This window comes from Fringilla coelebs (genome assembly GCF_963513975.1).
Source record: "Fringilla coelebs genome assembly, chromosome: 27".
Lineage (NCBI taxonomy): Eukaryota > Metazoa > Chordata > Aves > Passeriformes > Fringillidae > Fringilla > Fringilla coelebs.
In genome coordinates, this window is record NC_140053.1 from 1,684,863 (window position 1) to 1,700,899 (window position 16,037).

General features: G+C 54.0%; 2 protein-coding genes across 3 annotated transcripts; one reads left to right on the top strand and one right to left on the bottom strand.

Annotated features, from left to right (window-relative positions):
* Positions 1-3,953: 3,953 nt before the first annotated feature.
* On the bottom strand, positions 3,954-7,574 carry LOC311163433 (myosin light chain, embryonic; the record flags this gene model as incomplete). 2 transcript variants are annotated; one of them, XM_084222284.1, is made up of 6 exons in its annotated part: positions 3,954-3,982; positions 4,725-4,802; positions 5,198-5,371; positions 5,913-6,062; positions 6,635-6,662; positions 7,488-7,574. In XM_084222284.1, 6 exons carry the CDS (start codon positions 7,572-7,574, stop codon positions 3,954-3,956), a joined length of 546 nt encoding a protein of 181 aa, XP_084078410.1. The 2 variants fall into 2 exon arrangements, with proteins under 2 accessions (XP_084078410.1, XP_084078409.1); XM_084222283.1 differs by lacking the exon at positions 7,488-7,574 and having other exon boundaries at positions 6,635-6,785.
* Positions 7,575-7,846: 272 nt separating this feature from the next.
* Positions 7,847-15,882, top strand: LOC311163232 (parathyroid hormone/parathyroid hormone-related peptide receptor-like; the record flags this gene model as incomplete). Its single annotated transcript, XM_084222002.1, has 14 exons — positions 7,847-7,872; positions 9,478-9,661; positions 11,417-11,549; positions 11,934-12,044; positions 12,162-12,305; positions 12,410-12,533; positions 12,877-13,054; positions 13,413-13,566; positions 13,714-13,774; positions 14,346-14,412; positions 14,689-14,787; positions 15,054-15,191; positions 15,277-15,318; positions 15,538-15,882. The coding sequence occupies 14 exons, from the start codon at positions 7,847-7,849 to the stop codon at positions 15,880-15,882; spliced, it is 1,806 nt and encodes a 601-aa protein (XP_084078128.1).
* Between the last annotated feature and the right edge of the window lie 155 nt (positions 15,883-16,037).

Genomic DNA, 16,037 nt, shown 5'->3' on the forward strand with positions numbered 1-16,037 from the left:
CAGGAGGGCTCAGCCTGCCTCCTTCCCCTCTTTCTCTGCACTTCTGAAAGGTGTAGTTAGAAATTTGTTACTGGCAGCAAATCTGCGCGTGTTTGCATTCAGGGTGTGAGCAGGCAAAGCTTTCTTCAATCCTTCACCTGAGACAAATAACAAATTTTAACTGCAGAGCAGTGCTGTCCCCTGGGATGGACACCTGGTTTCCTAATCAGGTCTATCCAAGTCATTTTGTCAGAAAAAAGGAGGGTGTGAGTAACATGACAGTGAAGTGTCTCCTCCTCTGAAGGCCTTTGGCCTCACTTGCTGATGGTGATGATGGTGGTGTGTGTACATGGGCTGGGGCTCCCATGAAGGAGCCTTTCAAGGAGCACAGTCCATATTCACCCTGCTCCTGATCTCGTGCACTGCAGATAACTCCTCCCAGGCATGAAAGCTGGCTCCATCTGTCTCTCCCATTCCCCAGGGCACAGAACTGACATCCAGACCTTCTTTGGTATGAGAATCTGTCTTATCACAGCCTGAGGAGATACAGGCCCTTCGGAGCATGGGGGCTCCTTGTACCTCTCCTCAGAGTCCCCTGGAATTCATGTAAAACATCCAAACTGTAAAAGGTCAGTGTTTGCTCTTGTCTCGGAACATCTGGATTTACAGAGGCTCCTCAGTCCTACAGTGCAGTTCTGCCTGTGGGGTCACTCACTGGCACCCACAGATGCACCCATAAATGTCCATGGGACTAAAGCTGCTTTCTCTGTGGAATCCTCAACTTTTCCAGAGGAGGAGGGGAGCAGCCTTGCCAGGAGGAGGCACAAGCAGAGGTACAGACATACATACTGTGCCTGTTCAAGTGCATCATTCCAACCTGCTTTGCTGCAAACCAGCTCTGCTTTATCTTAAAGAGACACAACAGGTCTCTAAAGTAAAGTGTGGATGGCTCTTCCCTCAGGGGGGCTTCAAGTGCTGGATATTTCCCATGGAAAACCATTTTCCTGTAGTTCTGTCATTTCTTACTGCTTGCCTTCTGTCTGTCTCTTTGCAGGTCTCACTTTGGTTTTAATTTGGTGTTACTCCTTTCACTGTGGAAGCTGGGGGCTCAAACACAAGGCCTCTGCTCTGCACAGAGGAGTGAGAGTGCAGCCTCTCGGCTTGCAGGGAAGGATGTCACAGCTGTAGTAGGAATATCACAGCTAGCAGAGATATCAAGGCTAGTAGGGATCTCGTGGAATATCATGGCTACAGCAGGAATATCGTGGCTAGAGGAGGGAAACCACAGCTCCAGGGCCCCAGTCCCTGCCGTGGATTTCCTTTGTGAGCTGAAGCAGGTCCCCACCTCTTCTCTGCTCCGTTCCTCTCTGCCACACCACGTTCTGCTGCAGGAGCCAGTGCCACAGCAGTGACAAGGACAAACGTGACCCCAGAGCGAGTGTGCAGCAAGCAGGGTCCCTTCTGGCCCCGTCACCACGGTGCTTTAGGAGGTTAAAGCACAGATAGCACATTAAAAACACGAGGTGCCCACGTCCTGCCTAATGGAAGCTGTGGGAATAGCACAAAGAGGAGCTCAAATCTAATCTTGCATCTATAAACAGCTTATGTTGCTTTTTATGAGCAGTTGAATCAAACAGTGGGAATTGGAAGCAGCTGTTACTCAGTCACTGCACAGGAACGAGCAAGTGGCAGCTGAAGTCAACACATCGGAGCAAAGTGCCTTCAATTTCTAGTCAAAGGCAGAGGGAGGACGTTGGAATCAGGAACAAATCAAAGGAAAGTGTTTTCTGCTCCCAGGTGTTCTGCTGATGGGAAGGCTGAGTTATGTATCATGAATTATTCACCGCTTGTGGTGATGCTCTGAAGATTGCTTTGCAGGTAGGAAGAGGGGGAGAGTCACCAGCTTGTATCACACAGCCCCCAGACAGCTCTTGGCTGGAACACACCATCTGCCTGGAGAAGAGCCATCCAGAGAGCCCATCCTGGCTGGGCTCCATCCCCAGCAGGACACTACCCACACCCCATGAGGGTGGACCTGGCCCAGAAATACCTGTTCTTTCCCCGTTTTTCTTCACCCTTGCTGATTCAGCAGGAGTCAACTTTCTGAAAACCTTCAAAACTAGACTTTTGGATGTCTCATTGATACGGAACAAAGAATGTTTTTCATGCTTTTCTGATGTTTTGGGGTTTTTAAGGGCCTTTCCTGGCTGGGACAAGCAGTGAAGCAGTGCCTGTAGGTCCCTCTGTGACAGGGACAGTGGCAGGGCCAGCAGGGCCCTCTTTGCTTCATAGTGCTGTTCAGCCTGGACCTGGAGGGAAGATGAAGAATGGATGGCCTACAGTTTTGGAAAAGGGTTGGTTTTAGGGCAGAGAGGAAATTAAGAACTTCCCAAAACCAAAGGGTGTGTCTTTGATGCAACCTGCCCCTTGTGCTCTCCTTGCTCCAGGTCTGCATCAGCAAGAGGTGACCAGGCTGCAGCCCAGCTCCTGACCAATGCCAAGGGTGGATGATGATCCTCACTTACAAGTCTGAACTCTTCCTCTCCATGGAAATACCATTACCTCTGAGAGTTGGTGGAGACTGAGGGGTCCCCTCCACCCACCGTGTCAATAAGTAGCCCCAAGCCAAGGCAGACAAACCATTTAAGGGAGGAAGGAATGAAATTTAATGAGACAAATGTCACAGGGAAAACCTGACAAGAGTAACTTGAGATTTAAAACCTAGTTGCAGATATGTCACTGAGTACCAGGCCCAGGCACACACACATGGTGGCCAACGATGGCTTAGACAAAACATCCCAGGGAAAGGACATGCATGGAGGAATCTTGCTCTTCATGGTGCTCAGGTGGGTTCAAGCATTTCTGGGAGACAAGTGGGAGAGGTCTGAATGCAAAGAATCTTTGGGATGAGAATATTCAGAATATTATTTTTCAGATGAACCCAAAATGTTAAAAGCTGTAATTCAATACCATTTTAAAAAGAGTTTTATATGCAAATAGTTATGTGAAGAATTAAATCTCCTGTCAGCATTTGCCACCCAACCATCTATATTGCTGAGCTGATGAACAGGAACCGGGGAGAAATGGATTAAAAAGGAGATAAAAAGGATGCTGAACATTCAAAGTTCAGACTTCTATCTGTCTGCATTTTAACCTTCTGATGTTTAAAGAGATTTTGGGTGGAGAGAGATTTTTAAATGTTTAATTCGTGTATTTAGCACTATCTGAAGGTCATTTTTACTTCTTTTTTTTTTCCCCTGCCTCCTGCCTTTTACGTAGCTGAGGGGTAGGAGAAATGTTTAAAAAAGTAAATAGATAATGAAATCATAAGAAATTGGTGGGGAAGCTGGGGCCAGGCATCAATTTGGATTTTCTTTTCAACTGAATAGATTTCAGAGGGATAATTCATCCTCAAAGAAACTTCATCCCCTCAGCAAGGTTTCTCTGTTTTCTTCAGGCAGATCTTAAGGAACATGAAAAAGTTTAACAAACATCTGTGATACATTTTCCTTATTCTTTGTAACATGAATGGGAATGTTGATATTTCTCAGTTCAGAAATTTCCTCTCTAAGTATTAAATATTTTCTTAGCATTGAGTCATTCACTGATGCAGGTTTAAAAATATTGATTTCCACTGGCTGCTGTTGACCCCCTTAGCTTCTGGCAGGTTAGAAAGCATGGCACCATAAACCACCTCTTTCTTTCTGAGCAGAGACTCCACCCAATTACCCAGACCACAAAGGACCATCTTAGTTGTGATTCTGTCCTGATAAATTTTAATTGGCAGGAGTTACAAATGAAATTCCTTATCATCAACATAACTTTTGTGCCTTCAGAGCTGGGGTTGTTCCTGTGGCATTAATCCACTGCAGGTTTGGGTTTTGGCTTCCCTGCCCCTGGCTGTTACTTGCAGGATTTCCAGTTTTGGAGTGAGCAGCCGCAGACGCCACTGAACTCACCTGAAGTTTCTCGTTTCAGCCAGACATGATGTGCTTGACAAAAGCTGAGGAGAAATGAGAGCGTGAGGGGTCAGGACATGCTGTGAGCTGGGAGGAGCAGGTGGAGAGGCAGCAGGGGGGACCCCCAGCCCGGACCCCCCCAGGGATGAAATGGATGCTGTGCCAGGGCTAGTATTCCTCTCTCTGTTCCCACTTTTTGCCTGCCATCCCCAGCCTGGTCAGAGTGATGCCAACCCTTGGAGATGAGCCAGTACCGTTATCCTCATTTTTCTGAGGCCAAGGGAAATGGATCCCCTCTTTTCCTCACTGCTCTCCAATTTTAGGGGTTCCTAAATTTAACCACCTCCTATTCCAGATTTTCACCCTCTTGGAGCAGCGAGTGATCCAGGTCTGCAAATGTTCCCAATTAGCCTCTGCTGGGAAAGATGCTGGCTTTGTTTATTTTCAATAGATTGCAACAAAACAGTGCCAAAACTGTGGATAAAACAGCCCTGAACTCCTTGGAAACATGCTGTCTTCAGCTGCTTTTCCTGGAAATCACTGGCACAACCACCTTGTTCCCACCCCGGCTAATATGTCTCAGTGCTTTTTTGGAAAGGCTTTGGAGGGTGGTCCACACCTCCCTTCCAGTGCTCACCAGTGTTATAAAATCATGGAATCATTCAGGTTAGAAAAGACCATTAGGAACAGCAAGTCCAACTAGAGCCCTTGCAGAGGATTCATTTTGTACCCTAAGACAAGAGAGCCGTGTCTGAGATGGCCCTGATGGGAATCTTCTGCCCTTACCTTCATAGTTGATACAGCCATTGGCATCTTCCTGCCCTGCCATGAGCTGCTCCACCTCGCTTTCTGTCATCTTCTCTCCTGGAACAGGATGGAGAGGTGAGGGGAAGGGTTCTCAGCCTGACAGGACCTTCCTGTCCTTCTTCCAGATAACCATTGACACCAGAGGGAGGAGAAGGGGTTTAAAGAAGAGCTGTGTGCCACTACTGAGGAATGCTGGTGGGAGAGGGTGGAGAGAGGACCACACTGCAACTGTTGCCTGATTACTGAGGCTGTTCTGGAGTCTCCATCTTGCCTGGGTCATGCATGAAGCTGTGGCATGAGGTGGAAATGGCCACACATTCACAGCTATTGACTCCTAAAAGAGCCCGTGAGCAGCAGAGTGAAAAGGTCCTCTGTGATATGTGGGACCAGGCAGCTACCTGAGCCCAGGAAGAGCTGGGGGCCCATGCCTTGTCCCCCAGGGCCAGCCTTACCCAGCGTGACGAGCACATGGCGCAGCTCAGCCCCCATGACCATCCCGTTGCCCTCCTTGTCGAAGACACGCAGCCCTTCCACAAAGTCCTCGAAGGTGCCCTGCTCCTTGTTGCGGGTGAAGTGCTGCAGGATGGGGAGGAAGGTCTCAAAGTCCAGCATCTTTGTGTTCATTTCTGGAAGAGGAGGAGATGGGGTCAGAGATGAACCCTCAGGGGGCTGAATTAAGCCTCTGAGGGTCTCCTGATTAACTCTCTTGGTCTCTTTTCCATCAGAGGGCAGGGGAGAAGCCCTGTGAGGAGACAGAACTATTATATTGGACTTGAGATTGGAGATCCATGAAGTATTAACATCAGGGGACTGCACAGAGACCCCTGATATCAGCCCAAAACTACACCATCAGGTGGGTTGTCTGTCACCACAGTAATGTGGCCGCACTGGGACTGGTCTGGTTATACCAGTTTGCACCAGTTCAGGATAAAGTCTGCTCAGCATCACTTGCCACCATTCCTGTGTGAGGACTGCCCATCCCATATGTCATCCCCCATGGTATGGGGAAGGGAGTGCAGGAATTACACAGGAATGAAGCCTGTCTGCATAATTTCCTTCCCAGTTCCTTCACCTTGCAGGGTTCTTCCCTTAGGGAATGTTACCCTTTACTTGCTGACGGGGAGCACAGGAATTGCTTGTCCCACCCTGTCCCCAGCTTGCTGTCACCTTCTGGTTTGGGCTTGCCCAGCACCTTGAGGACCTCTGCGTTGGTGGGGTTGTGGCCGAGCGCGCGGAGGACGTCCCCGCACTGTCCATAGCTGATCTGCATCATCCCCCCAGGTGTCCGGTCAAACAGCCCGAAGGCTTCTCTGAACTCTGCAGGGAAGAAGAGCTCAGAGCGGCCCCATTCCCACTCCAGGGAAGCACAGCACGTCGTGCCTGGCAGGCAGGGAAGGGACAAGGGACAAGGGACAGACACGTGCACGTTGTGCCCTCTGAATTCATCCAGCCCCGAGTGAGCTTGCGCAATGCGGGCTGAGGTTTGCCAGACTCCTCAGACGAGTCACTTGGCTGCTCGAGCAGGTTTTGTCACCTCTGCAGGACTGGCTGGGTGACCTGCTGGATCCCTGCACTCTCAGCAGCTGGCTTTGCTGCAGGACATCCATACTTATCCCTTTTCCACTCGGATCTCCACTCTCTAGGGCTGTCCCTGTGTCGTCAGAGGCTGTTCCTCCCACCAGACACCCTGACTTTGACCCAGGCTGCATCTCACACCATGAATGAAAAATACCTTTTCCCTGCCAGGTTCTGGATCCTGCTGGCCTTTCTCCCAAGAGGGGATTTAATGTGTGGGGCCTCAGCTCTTATGTCTGTGGTGAAAAACTACCTGAAAAAAGGATTCCCCCTTTCTAAAGCCACCTCTGAGAGAAGCTGAACTCGGCACTTACCTTCAATCTGCTCTGCCGTGAATTCAATCTGTAAAGAGAAGGAATCAGAGCTGGGCATGAGAAGTGGACTGCTGCTGGAGGGAGCAAAGGAACTCTCCCCTCTGGACCTCTGCCTCCCCAGGCTCGGGGCAGGAGGCTGTATCCATGCCATGTCCCACATCTATGCCATGTCTGGCTGAGCCATGTCCCCAACTGCTTCTGCCCTTGCTGTGGAGCTGACATCCCTGTGGAGAGCACAGCTGGCAGCAGCAGGGTGGGCAGGCAGGAGGGATGCTCAGACCACAGTCAGGACTGTTTTGGGTGGAAAGGATGTTATTTTAGGGTCTGATCCCAAGTTCAAGTGATTAAACAGCCTCCATGCTGAGCCTGCTCTTAATAACTCTCCTGCCACAGCTATGGCTTAAAAATGTAAGTATCCTGAGGAATCATGGAAAAAGTGAGTTCCTGTTGTGGAGCTGTTGGATAAAGGATGCTCTTATGGGGAGGAGGCAACACAGGCAACAAAATACTTCAGGATGGAGACAGTGGGTGGCAGAGGAGCTTTTTATTGCTCCTGAGGCCCCGAGATGGGGTCTCAGCAGGAGCTGGGAGTTCGACTGCAGCCGCAGCTCCGGGAGCGGGGTCCTGGTTCCCTGCAGTGAGTGCTGGCAGGGCTGGGTGGGCAACACGGAGACATCTCCCCAGCGAGGGCAGCATCACTCCCAGCCTGCTGCATCCACACAATCGGATAATTTTCCCCTCCCAAGGCTGGCTTCCAGCCTGGCTAATGCCATTTGCAGAGCGCTTTGCATCGCCCGTGCCTGGCAGATGAAAGGCAGGGAGAGACACGGTGACGTCTTCATTCCTCACTCACCTTCACGCTTTTGGGATCGAAGGCAGGCTCCGAGCCGGGAGCTGCTTTGGCTGCTTCCTTCCTCGGGTCGGGTTTCTTGAGCGGCATCGCGCTGGGATTTGCTGAGGTGCGGGATGAGTCCTGCCGCCCAGCGAGGGAAATGAACGGAGGGATGAAAGGCAAAGGCTGCTCCTTCCCTTATATACGGAGCCCAGTGCTCACCCTGGAGGGGCAGGCCAGCTGCTGGAGCAACTGCTACTTACTATAAAAGGAAGAAAACTCAAACGAGAGGGGCCCCAATTTGACAATTGCCCATTGTCATCGGCTCCTGGCTCCACGGAGCCACCAGCCGCCCCCCCCCCAGCTGTACAAGGGGGGACATGTCCCCCTCCAGCACCTGCACCAGGTGGGCTGCATGGGGGCTGCTTGCTAAATGATCACTGAAACCTAAACACGGATGGCCACGGGGGCCAGGCAAGAAAATAGCAACAGGATGGCTGATAAACCTGCCATGATACCCACGGGGAAATGCGCCTGTTTGCAGGCAGGCTGCGAGGGCCAGCACTGCAGAGCCTTTTTAAGACCAGGATTTACAAAGTGCTGCTTCAAAGGAGCTCACAGCTCTCTGAACACTCCCTTGGTCTTGTGCTCAGGGTCTGCTTTGTCCCAGTCTCTCCCCAGGGCTGAGCTTGAGCCCTGGAAAAGACCAGTGTAGGTGCTCACCTCCCTCAGGGTGGCTAATGAAGAAATGGAAGTGATGGCCAAAGCCACAACTGAATTCATCGGCACAAATCTTTCCCAGCTTTGCACAACCCATCCCAAGCACCTCCAAAACCTGCAGGGCAGATGGAGTCTCCGTTTGGCTCCTCTCCAGGGGCTGGGCAGGCTCTGGTGGGAGATGCTCGTGCTGTCACCCTCCTCTCCCACCTGAAGACTCACAAAGGCACAGAACTCATTGAAGTTCAGCATCCCAGAAAATGGGGCTTGAGGGTTTTACTGAGACATTCTAAACCATCAACTTAGACAAGATGTGTGGGGCACCAGGGCAAAGGAGGAGTTACGGGGGTCATTCCAGAGGAGGGAGCAGCCACAAACTGCTGGGAATTCTCTGTGTGCCATCATCTCATCATTGCTAGCAGGGTTTGGGGAGCTGAGGGGGCTGGATGGGTGTCATTTGCAATCATTGCTTTCCAGAGCTCTCTAGAATATAACGAGTCATTTAGCAAAAAACCTCAACATGTTTTGCTAAGTGTGAACTCAGAACCTGGGTCAGGTGTTGTCTGGGAAATCAAGGGAGTTAAATTGGCCCTGAGCTGCCTCCCCCTCAGCATCCATTGACTCCAAAATAATCTCACCTTAACTCCATCTTTACTCCCCAGCAGCTTCTAGGTCAGAAATTAGACCCAGCAGAGCCTTCAGAAAACATTCATATTGCAGTCTGACTGTTTGCTCCTTGCTCACCCTCCATGCCTGTGCAGCATCCCGAGGAGCCCTGGCAGAGCTGGTGTCACACCCACGCTGTGGCACGGGCAGTGGAGACAGGCAGCTGCAGACAATGTCCCCGGTCCCTCCTTGATTTTCAGCTGATGGCCACCGTGGGGCTTGTTTTGCTGTCTGATTCCATCAGCAGGAGCAGCAGCCCCTCCTGAGCCCTGTCCTTGGGATTTGCCGTGTTCCCTTGGCCTCCCCTCCCCCAGGAGCCCAGCAGGGCTCTCTGCCCCTTATCACACAGTCCCAGGGGCTCATGGCTGGGAGCAGAGTGAGCTGCCTTGCCAGGAAAACCCCAAGGAAGGCTCTGGGGGCTCTGCAGCTCTGTGCAGGACTGGGGCACTCACAGAGGCAGCAAGAGCTGTGTCTGGACATGGATTATGTGCACCAGGGGAGGGGCCCAGGCTGGGAGCTGCTGTTCCAGGGATTTGGCACTGGGCTGTTGAATTCCAGCCTCATCCTACTAATGACAACCTGCCTGGGGAAAGAGGGCTCCCCTCTTTGTGCCTCATTCTGTGCCCAGGGGGACGCTCTGGCTGCTGGGGGTCACAGGGTGTTGGAACTGGCTGAGTGGTGGGAGCAAGCTGGGCATCAGCATGACCCTGAAAGGCAGGGGACAGCCCTGGGTCCATGCCAGGGAGATGCAGGTGACAAGGGAGAGTGACAGCTATAGTGGGACCAGCTCTGACCTGATGCCCAGTGATGGTGTGGGACCCCATCTGGGTGGCTGCTCCCTCTACCCCCCTGCCCCAGGATGGAGCCTCCAGCCCCTCTCCCGAGGACAGTGAATGCAGATGTGCTCTGAGGTCACTGTGGGTGCCTGGGAGAGCAGGACAGATCCCAGCATATCTCCCCAAAACACATCCCAGGCCCTAGAGAAGGAAAAGGGTTAAACTGGCATCTGCCTGAAAGACATCCCATCGCAGGAGCATCAGCTGGAGGTGCTGCTCACGTGCTTGCACCCTCTGCCTCCCTGCCTCCAGCCACCTCACTGAGATTTTCCTCTCCTTCCTCCAGCTACTTGGGACCAGTCTGGGGCTAGAAGGGACTTAGGAGCATGGGGGCAGTGGGGGAATGCTGTGACAGCTGAAAAATGAGCCACTGAGCAGCGAGAGAAGTTTCTGAAAAGAGAAGAGGAATCTGCCTTGAATGAAGAGGATTTTAGCACCTTGGGCTAAGCCAATAAACCTCTGCCATCCCCATCTGAACGGGAACTGTTTGCACACGCTCCTGGAGCTGCTCAAAGCAAGCAAGACACAAAGAGAGAATAGGATCAAGCATGGTGTGGGGAGAAAACCCCCTGCCTGGAGAGCCTGTGAGCAGATCCCTATAGGGATCCCACAGGGACAAGGAACTCACCCAGCCCTGATCTCCCAGGGACGGGCTGTGTCCCCAGTGCCACCTCACCTCAGTGGGGCTGGCAGCCAGGAAGGCGCTCCCAGAAGATGCTCTGTCCTGCTGAACACGCCAGCCCTCTCCACCACTGGCAGCGATTCTGGTCCTTGAAGTCCCTGTCTGAGTGACACGGTGGCACCATGGGGACATCTGGCCCTGTGGGAGCTATCATGGTGACTCTCCTCTGCTGCTGCCTCCTGAGCTCGGCTCTGGTAAGTCTGCGTGGCCCCGGGGCTCCTCTGCTCCCTCTCCTGGCTTTAAATGTTGTGCTGCTGGCCCGGGCAGGGCTGGCTGTGCTCCCGACTCACATCCCGCTCTGCAGAGCTGCTGGGCACGAGGGGAGAGCATCTCCACTGCTGCTAAAAGCTTTCCAGCAGCCATGGAGGCACTGCAGCGTGATGGCTTTTCCATTTCTTGGACACATCCAGGGCAGGGGTCAGTGCCTCGGAGGACTGGGGGAGCAGAGTGGGTGGTTTACGAGCAGTGCAGGAGGGGCTGGAGGGCAGAGCTGGGCCCACAGCCAGTGAGACTCCCACAGCCAGGCCCCCATCTTGCTGATGCACCCCCAGGATCCCACTCCTGCCCCCCATTCACCCACCCAGATGCTGCTTTGGGAAGTGCATGGATGGGAGTCCTGGATCTCCTCTCTGGGGCCGGATTTGGCTGTGCTCACTGGAGCAGGTCTGGGGAAAGTGACCCTTCTGCATCCCAGCTCCTCTTCACTTCCAAAGCTGTGTCCTCATCCTGGTCAGCATGGGCAACAGGGACACCCAGCACTGCTGGTGATGGGTGACAGGGAGATGGGGCAGGAGCCCAACAGGCCACTGATTTCTGCATATAACCATGAGCAGAAATGACTGTGGAGAGGGTGGGAAGGGGCTTGGGGTCAGCATCAGCCTTGGAAGAGGGAAAAATGAGAGCAGGAATGCAGGAAGAGCTTTTTTCTTCCCTGTGTTGTTGAATCTACCCAAAGCCACCCAAACCTGACTCTCCTGGAGAGGGCTGGGAGAGCACAGCCATGCCATGACTGGAGCCAAGGGGTTTTCACTTGGGTTTTGTCTGGGCAGGTCGATCCTGATGATGTTCTCACAAAAGAAGAGCAGATCTATCTCCTGGTGGAGGCCAAGGAAAAGTGTCAGAGGGACATAAAGGCCCAGCTGGAGAAGATCAAAGGTATCAAAGGTCCCCCCCTGTGCTTGGGTGAGCCAGCCCTGGTGGAGCTGGTTGCACTGTGGGGAATGCTGTCCTCTCTGTTGGGGTGGGATGGGGCTGAGGACACCCAGCTCCAGGGGGCTTGTGGAGCTCATGGCACCATCTGTGCTCTGGGTGCAGCCAGCACTGGCTCCAGCATTTTCCAGACAGCTCCATGTACACCACAAAAGAGAGCTGTGGAGGGGCCTTGCCCCATCTGGAAGAGGTGGGATGTGTCCCCTTTCCTGGCCCCCTGCAGCTTTTCTCTCTCTCAGCCCAGGGGGATCTGTGGCAGCATTTTCCTCCCCCTGGTCCAGCACACACCTGGGGAAGGCAGAGGTTATACTGAGGCCCTGACTGGAGATGTGAGATGTGTCTTTGCTCTTTGGCCAGACCCCAGCTGCCCTCCAGAGTGGGATGGGATCATCTGCTGGCCAAGGGGCTCCCCCAGCCAGGAGGTGTCAGTGCCTTGCCCCGACTACATCTACGACTTCAACCACAAAGGCAAGTCTTGTACCTGGGCAGAGAGCGACCTCACCCTTGTGACAATCCACGGGGTAGGGACAAGTCTGGGCTTCCCTTGGGTCCTTCTGCTGCCACAGTGCTCGTTGCTGTCCCCAGGTCATGCCTACAGGTACTGCAGTGCCTATGGGACCTGGGCCATGGCTCTCAGCATCAACAAGACCTGGGCCAACTACACGGAGTGTGCCCTGCTCTTCTCCTCCGAGAGCCGGAGCCACCAGAAGGTGACCTTGTTTGTCAAAGGTGCTGGGAAAGGGGTGTGGATGGGGGCCAGAGGAAGTGCTGGGGGCAGGGGCTCTTCCCTCTCTGCTCCTCAAACCAGCCTTGCTCCCCCTGTGCTCTGGCAGGGAGGTGGAGCTCAGTCCTTCTCTTCCAGGAGGTGTTTGACCGCCTGCACCTCATGTACACTGTGGGCTACTCCATCTCCCTGGCCTCCCTCATCGTTGCTGTCTGCATCCTCTCCTATTTCAAGTAAGGAGAGGCCAAAGCCCCTCCCATGTGGGAGAACAGGAACCCATCCCATTGTCCATGCACATGAGCCCTGGGAGGGGGCAGCCCCCAAAGGAATGGGAACAACCCCAGACCCAAACAAACATCAGCCAATTTCCCAAAGCCCCAAACATCCCCAGTGTGACCAGCTCCTGATCTCTCCACCCTGCCCATGGACAGCATGGATACCCCACTTGCTCCCAGATCTGGTTTCCCTGCCCAGACACCCCATAGCCCACTCTGAGAGCCCCCATTCCCTGAGCCCAAGTGTGGTGAGTTGGTTGGGCAGCTGGGGTTTGGTTCATGTCACATCTCCTCTCTGCAGGCGCCTGCACTGCACACGGAATTACATCCACGTGCACCTCTTCACCTCCTTCATCTGCCGGGCCCTCAGCATCTTCCTGAAGGACGTGGTGCTCTACTCGGGCACGGCGCCCAGCGACGCCGACAGGCTGCGGGAGGACGACTTCAGGGGACCCTTGCCAGGACAGCGGGGACACCTGGCAAGTGGTGGATGGGGGGAAAGGGGGATTTAGGAGCTCTGATGCAATGGGATGTGCTTGGGATCCTCCCAGGCCGGGGCTGTGCTGCTCAGGGGGAGGGGATGAAGGTCCACCTTTGGCTCTGCCCAGCTCCTCTCTGTCCTGGAGCCACACTAGAGACCAGAGCCACAGAGTACCTTGGCCTGTCTACAGGGAATACCTGTCCTATGGGAAGGAAGATGCTGGAATATCCCAGAGGAGATGCAGGTCTCTGCAAGAAGAACATGGGGCACAGATGGGTTTTGGTGACCAGAAAGCAAAAGCCACCAGGTTTTGCTTTTGGGGCCAGCCTGACACAGGCATCTCCATATGCCCACAGGTTGGCTGCAAGGTGGTGGTGACTCTCTTCCTCTATTTTCTGGCCACCAACCACTACTGGATCCTGGTGGAAGGTCTCTACCTGCACAGCCTGATCTTCATGGCCTTCCTCTCCAACAAGAACTACCTGTGGGTCCTCATCATCATCGGCTGGGGTGAGCACAGACCCAGCCCCAGCCGGGAGCTGAGGCATTGGCCATGGCCGAGTGGCACCCAGGGAAGGGCAGTGGGATGCAGGAGCTGGTTGGATCTGCTAAGGTGATGCTCCAACCCTGCTCCTCACTCTGTCCCTGCCCTTCTAGGTCTCCCTGCTGTGTTTGTGTCCATCTGGGCCAGTGTCAGGGCCTCGCTGGCAGATACACAGTATGTACACCCACCTTCACCAGGGCCTTTGGGAGGGGAAGAGTGGCTGCAAATGCCAGCAAAGTAGCAAAGTATCTGTGGGCACCAGAGCTTTTTGGAAATGAAAATTTTCAAAAAGAACAACAGGATGGAACCCACATTCAAGGCTTGTTCATAGAATTGTCAGTAATGCAGAGCGATAGTGGTTTTGTTTTGCGTTTGGGAGGACGGTGGATGCAGGTTTGCAGCATAAATTGATCAATAAACAGCAGAGATGGATGCTAAAGGGCATATTCTGGAGTGAGGCATTTTAAAAGGAGAAAGGCCATCATATGAACAACAGGAGTTTGGGATGAGGGGGTCAAGGAGCCCTTGGGAACATTAATGCTCATTTAAACCTGCTTTGCCCCACCATGATAGTTACAAATGCTTGTAGTTACAAATGCTTGTAGCCACAGCTCAAGATTTCACAAAGCCCACCAAGGGGGTGGAGATTGGGAGTTGGGGGTGCTGGGGTGGTTGGGGGTACAGGGAGCCATCCTTCCCAGTGGGGTCAGGTTTCTCCAAGGAATTTCTTTACTGGTCTTCTCAGGTGCTGGGACCTCAGTGCAGGGAACATGAAGTGGATTTATCAGGTCCCCATCCTGGCTGCAGTCGTGGTAAGAATCCTGTGGATGAACCTCTTAGTTCCTTTTGGGGAAAGAGGATTGATAGAGACCAGAGCTGTTCACTTGTGGTCGCTGGAGTTTTGTCCCGGCCCCTCTGGCACCCAGGGACAGCCCAGAGGGATCCAGGAGCTCCTGCTCTGACCACAGCATCACTGCCATGTCCCTGCCTGCACCTCACCCAGAGCCACCTGTCTGTGTCCCTGGGGCTCCTTGGGCAGACCCCAGCTCACAGTGGGCACCACCACCACCGTGGGTGTCTCTTGGCAGGTGAACTTCTTCCTCTTCCTCAACATCGTCCGGGTGTTGGCCTCCAAGCTCTGGGAGACCACCACGGGCAAGCTGGACCCCAGGCAGCAGTACAGGCAAGTGCAGGCAGCATCAAAGCCTCGTGTCCTGCCTGTTCAGTCAGGATGGCTCCCCATGGAGGAGGAGCAGAGGTGTGGGAGGGGCTGGAGGAGTGAAGAAGGGTGCCAGGACAGTGGCAGCCAGCTCCTTTGGCAGCTCTGCTGGATTGAGGCCTGGCTCTGGAGATCTGAGCTCTTCCTGCTCCCACCTCCAGCCTGGCCACTGTGGGGCTGGGGGCTGTCCTGCAGGCCCTGGGGAATGGCTCTGAGGTCTCTCCTTTCAGGAAGCTGCTCAAGTCCACGCTGGTGCTGATGCCACTTTTTGGAGTTCACTATGTGGTGTTCATGGCCATGCCCTACACCGAGGTCTCTGGGCTCCTGTGGCAGATCCAGATGCACTATGAGATGCTCTTTAACTCCTCCCAGGTGGGTTGACACTCCCAGCATTGAGGGATATTCATCCAGGGAGGCTCAGGGACTTCACACTCCACCTCTTTTGGTCTTTTGGCAGGGTTTCTTTGTGGCTTTTATCTACTGCTTTTGCAATGGGGAGGTAAGTGGGAAGAGTGAGGAGCTAAGCTCCCTGTTCCAGCCCCAGGCTGTGATAACCAGAGCAAAAAGCTCAGATCCATCCCTCTCAATAGGATTTGGAGGGGAAAAAAGAGAAAGGAAAACGGGAAAGGGAGGGAAAAGGGAAGGGAAAAGGGCAAGGCAAGGCAAGGCCAGGCAGTTTTGCTGTCTCTGGGCACAGCAGCCCCCTCTGCTCTCGCAGGTGCAGGCCGAGATCAAGAAGGCTCATTTCCGGAGGCTCCTGGCGCTGCACTTGGGGCAGCAGGCGCGCCCCGGGAGCTGCTGCTGCGCCGGCCGGGGCTCCCAGGCCCCCCAAAGCTGCAGCACGAGCCTGGCGGGGCGGGGAGCAGGAGGCACCCGGGGGCTGCTGCTCCCGGCCCGGCCCCGCCTGCCCGGGTACGCCCCCGGCTCCGGGGCCTCGGACCAGCTCCTGCCCTGCCCCGCGCAGGAACTGAGCCAGAAAGGCCGGGGGGAAAACACGGTGGATTTGACAGAGCTGACTCAGGGTCACACCAAGCCCTACAAGGAGCTGGAGACGATGCTGTGAGGCAGAGGGTGGATTTTCCACCTGGGCATGCAGATGTGCCTGGAAAGATGCTGATCCTCACACTCTGCTTGCAATTGCATGGAGAGCCAGGGCTGGGATAGCAGCCAGAACAACCCAGCTCCCTTTCCATCAGAACCAGGGACCACCTACTCTTG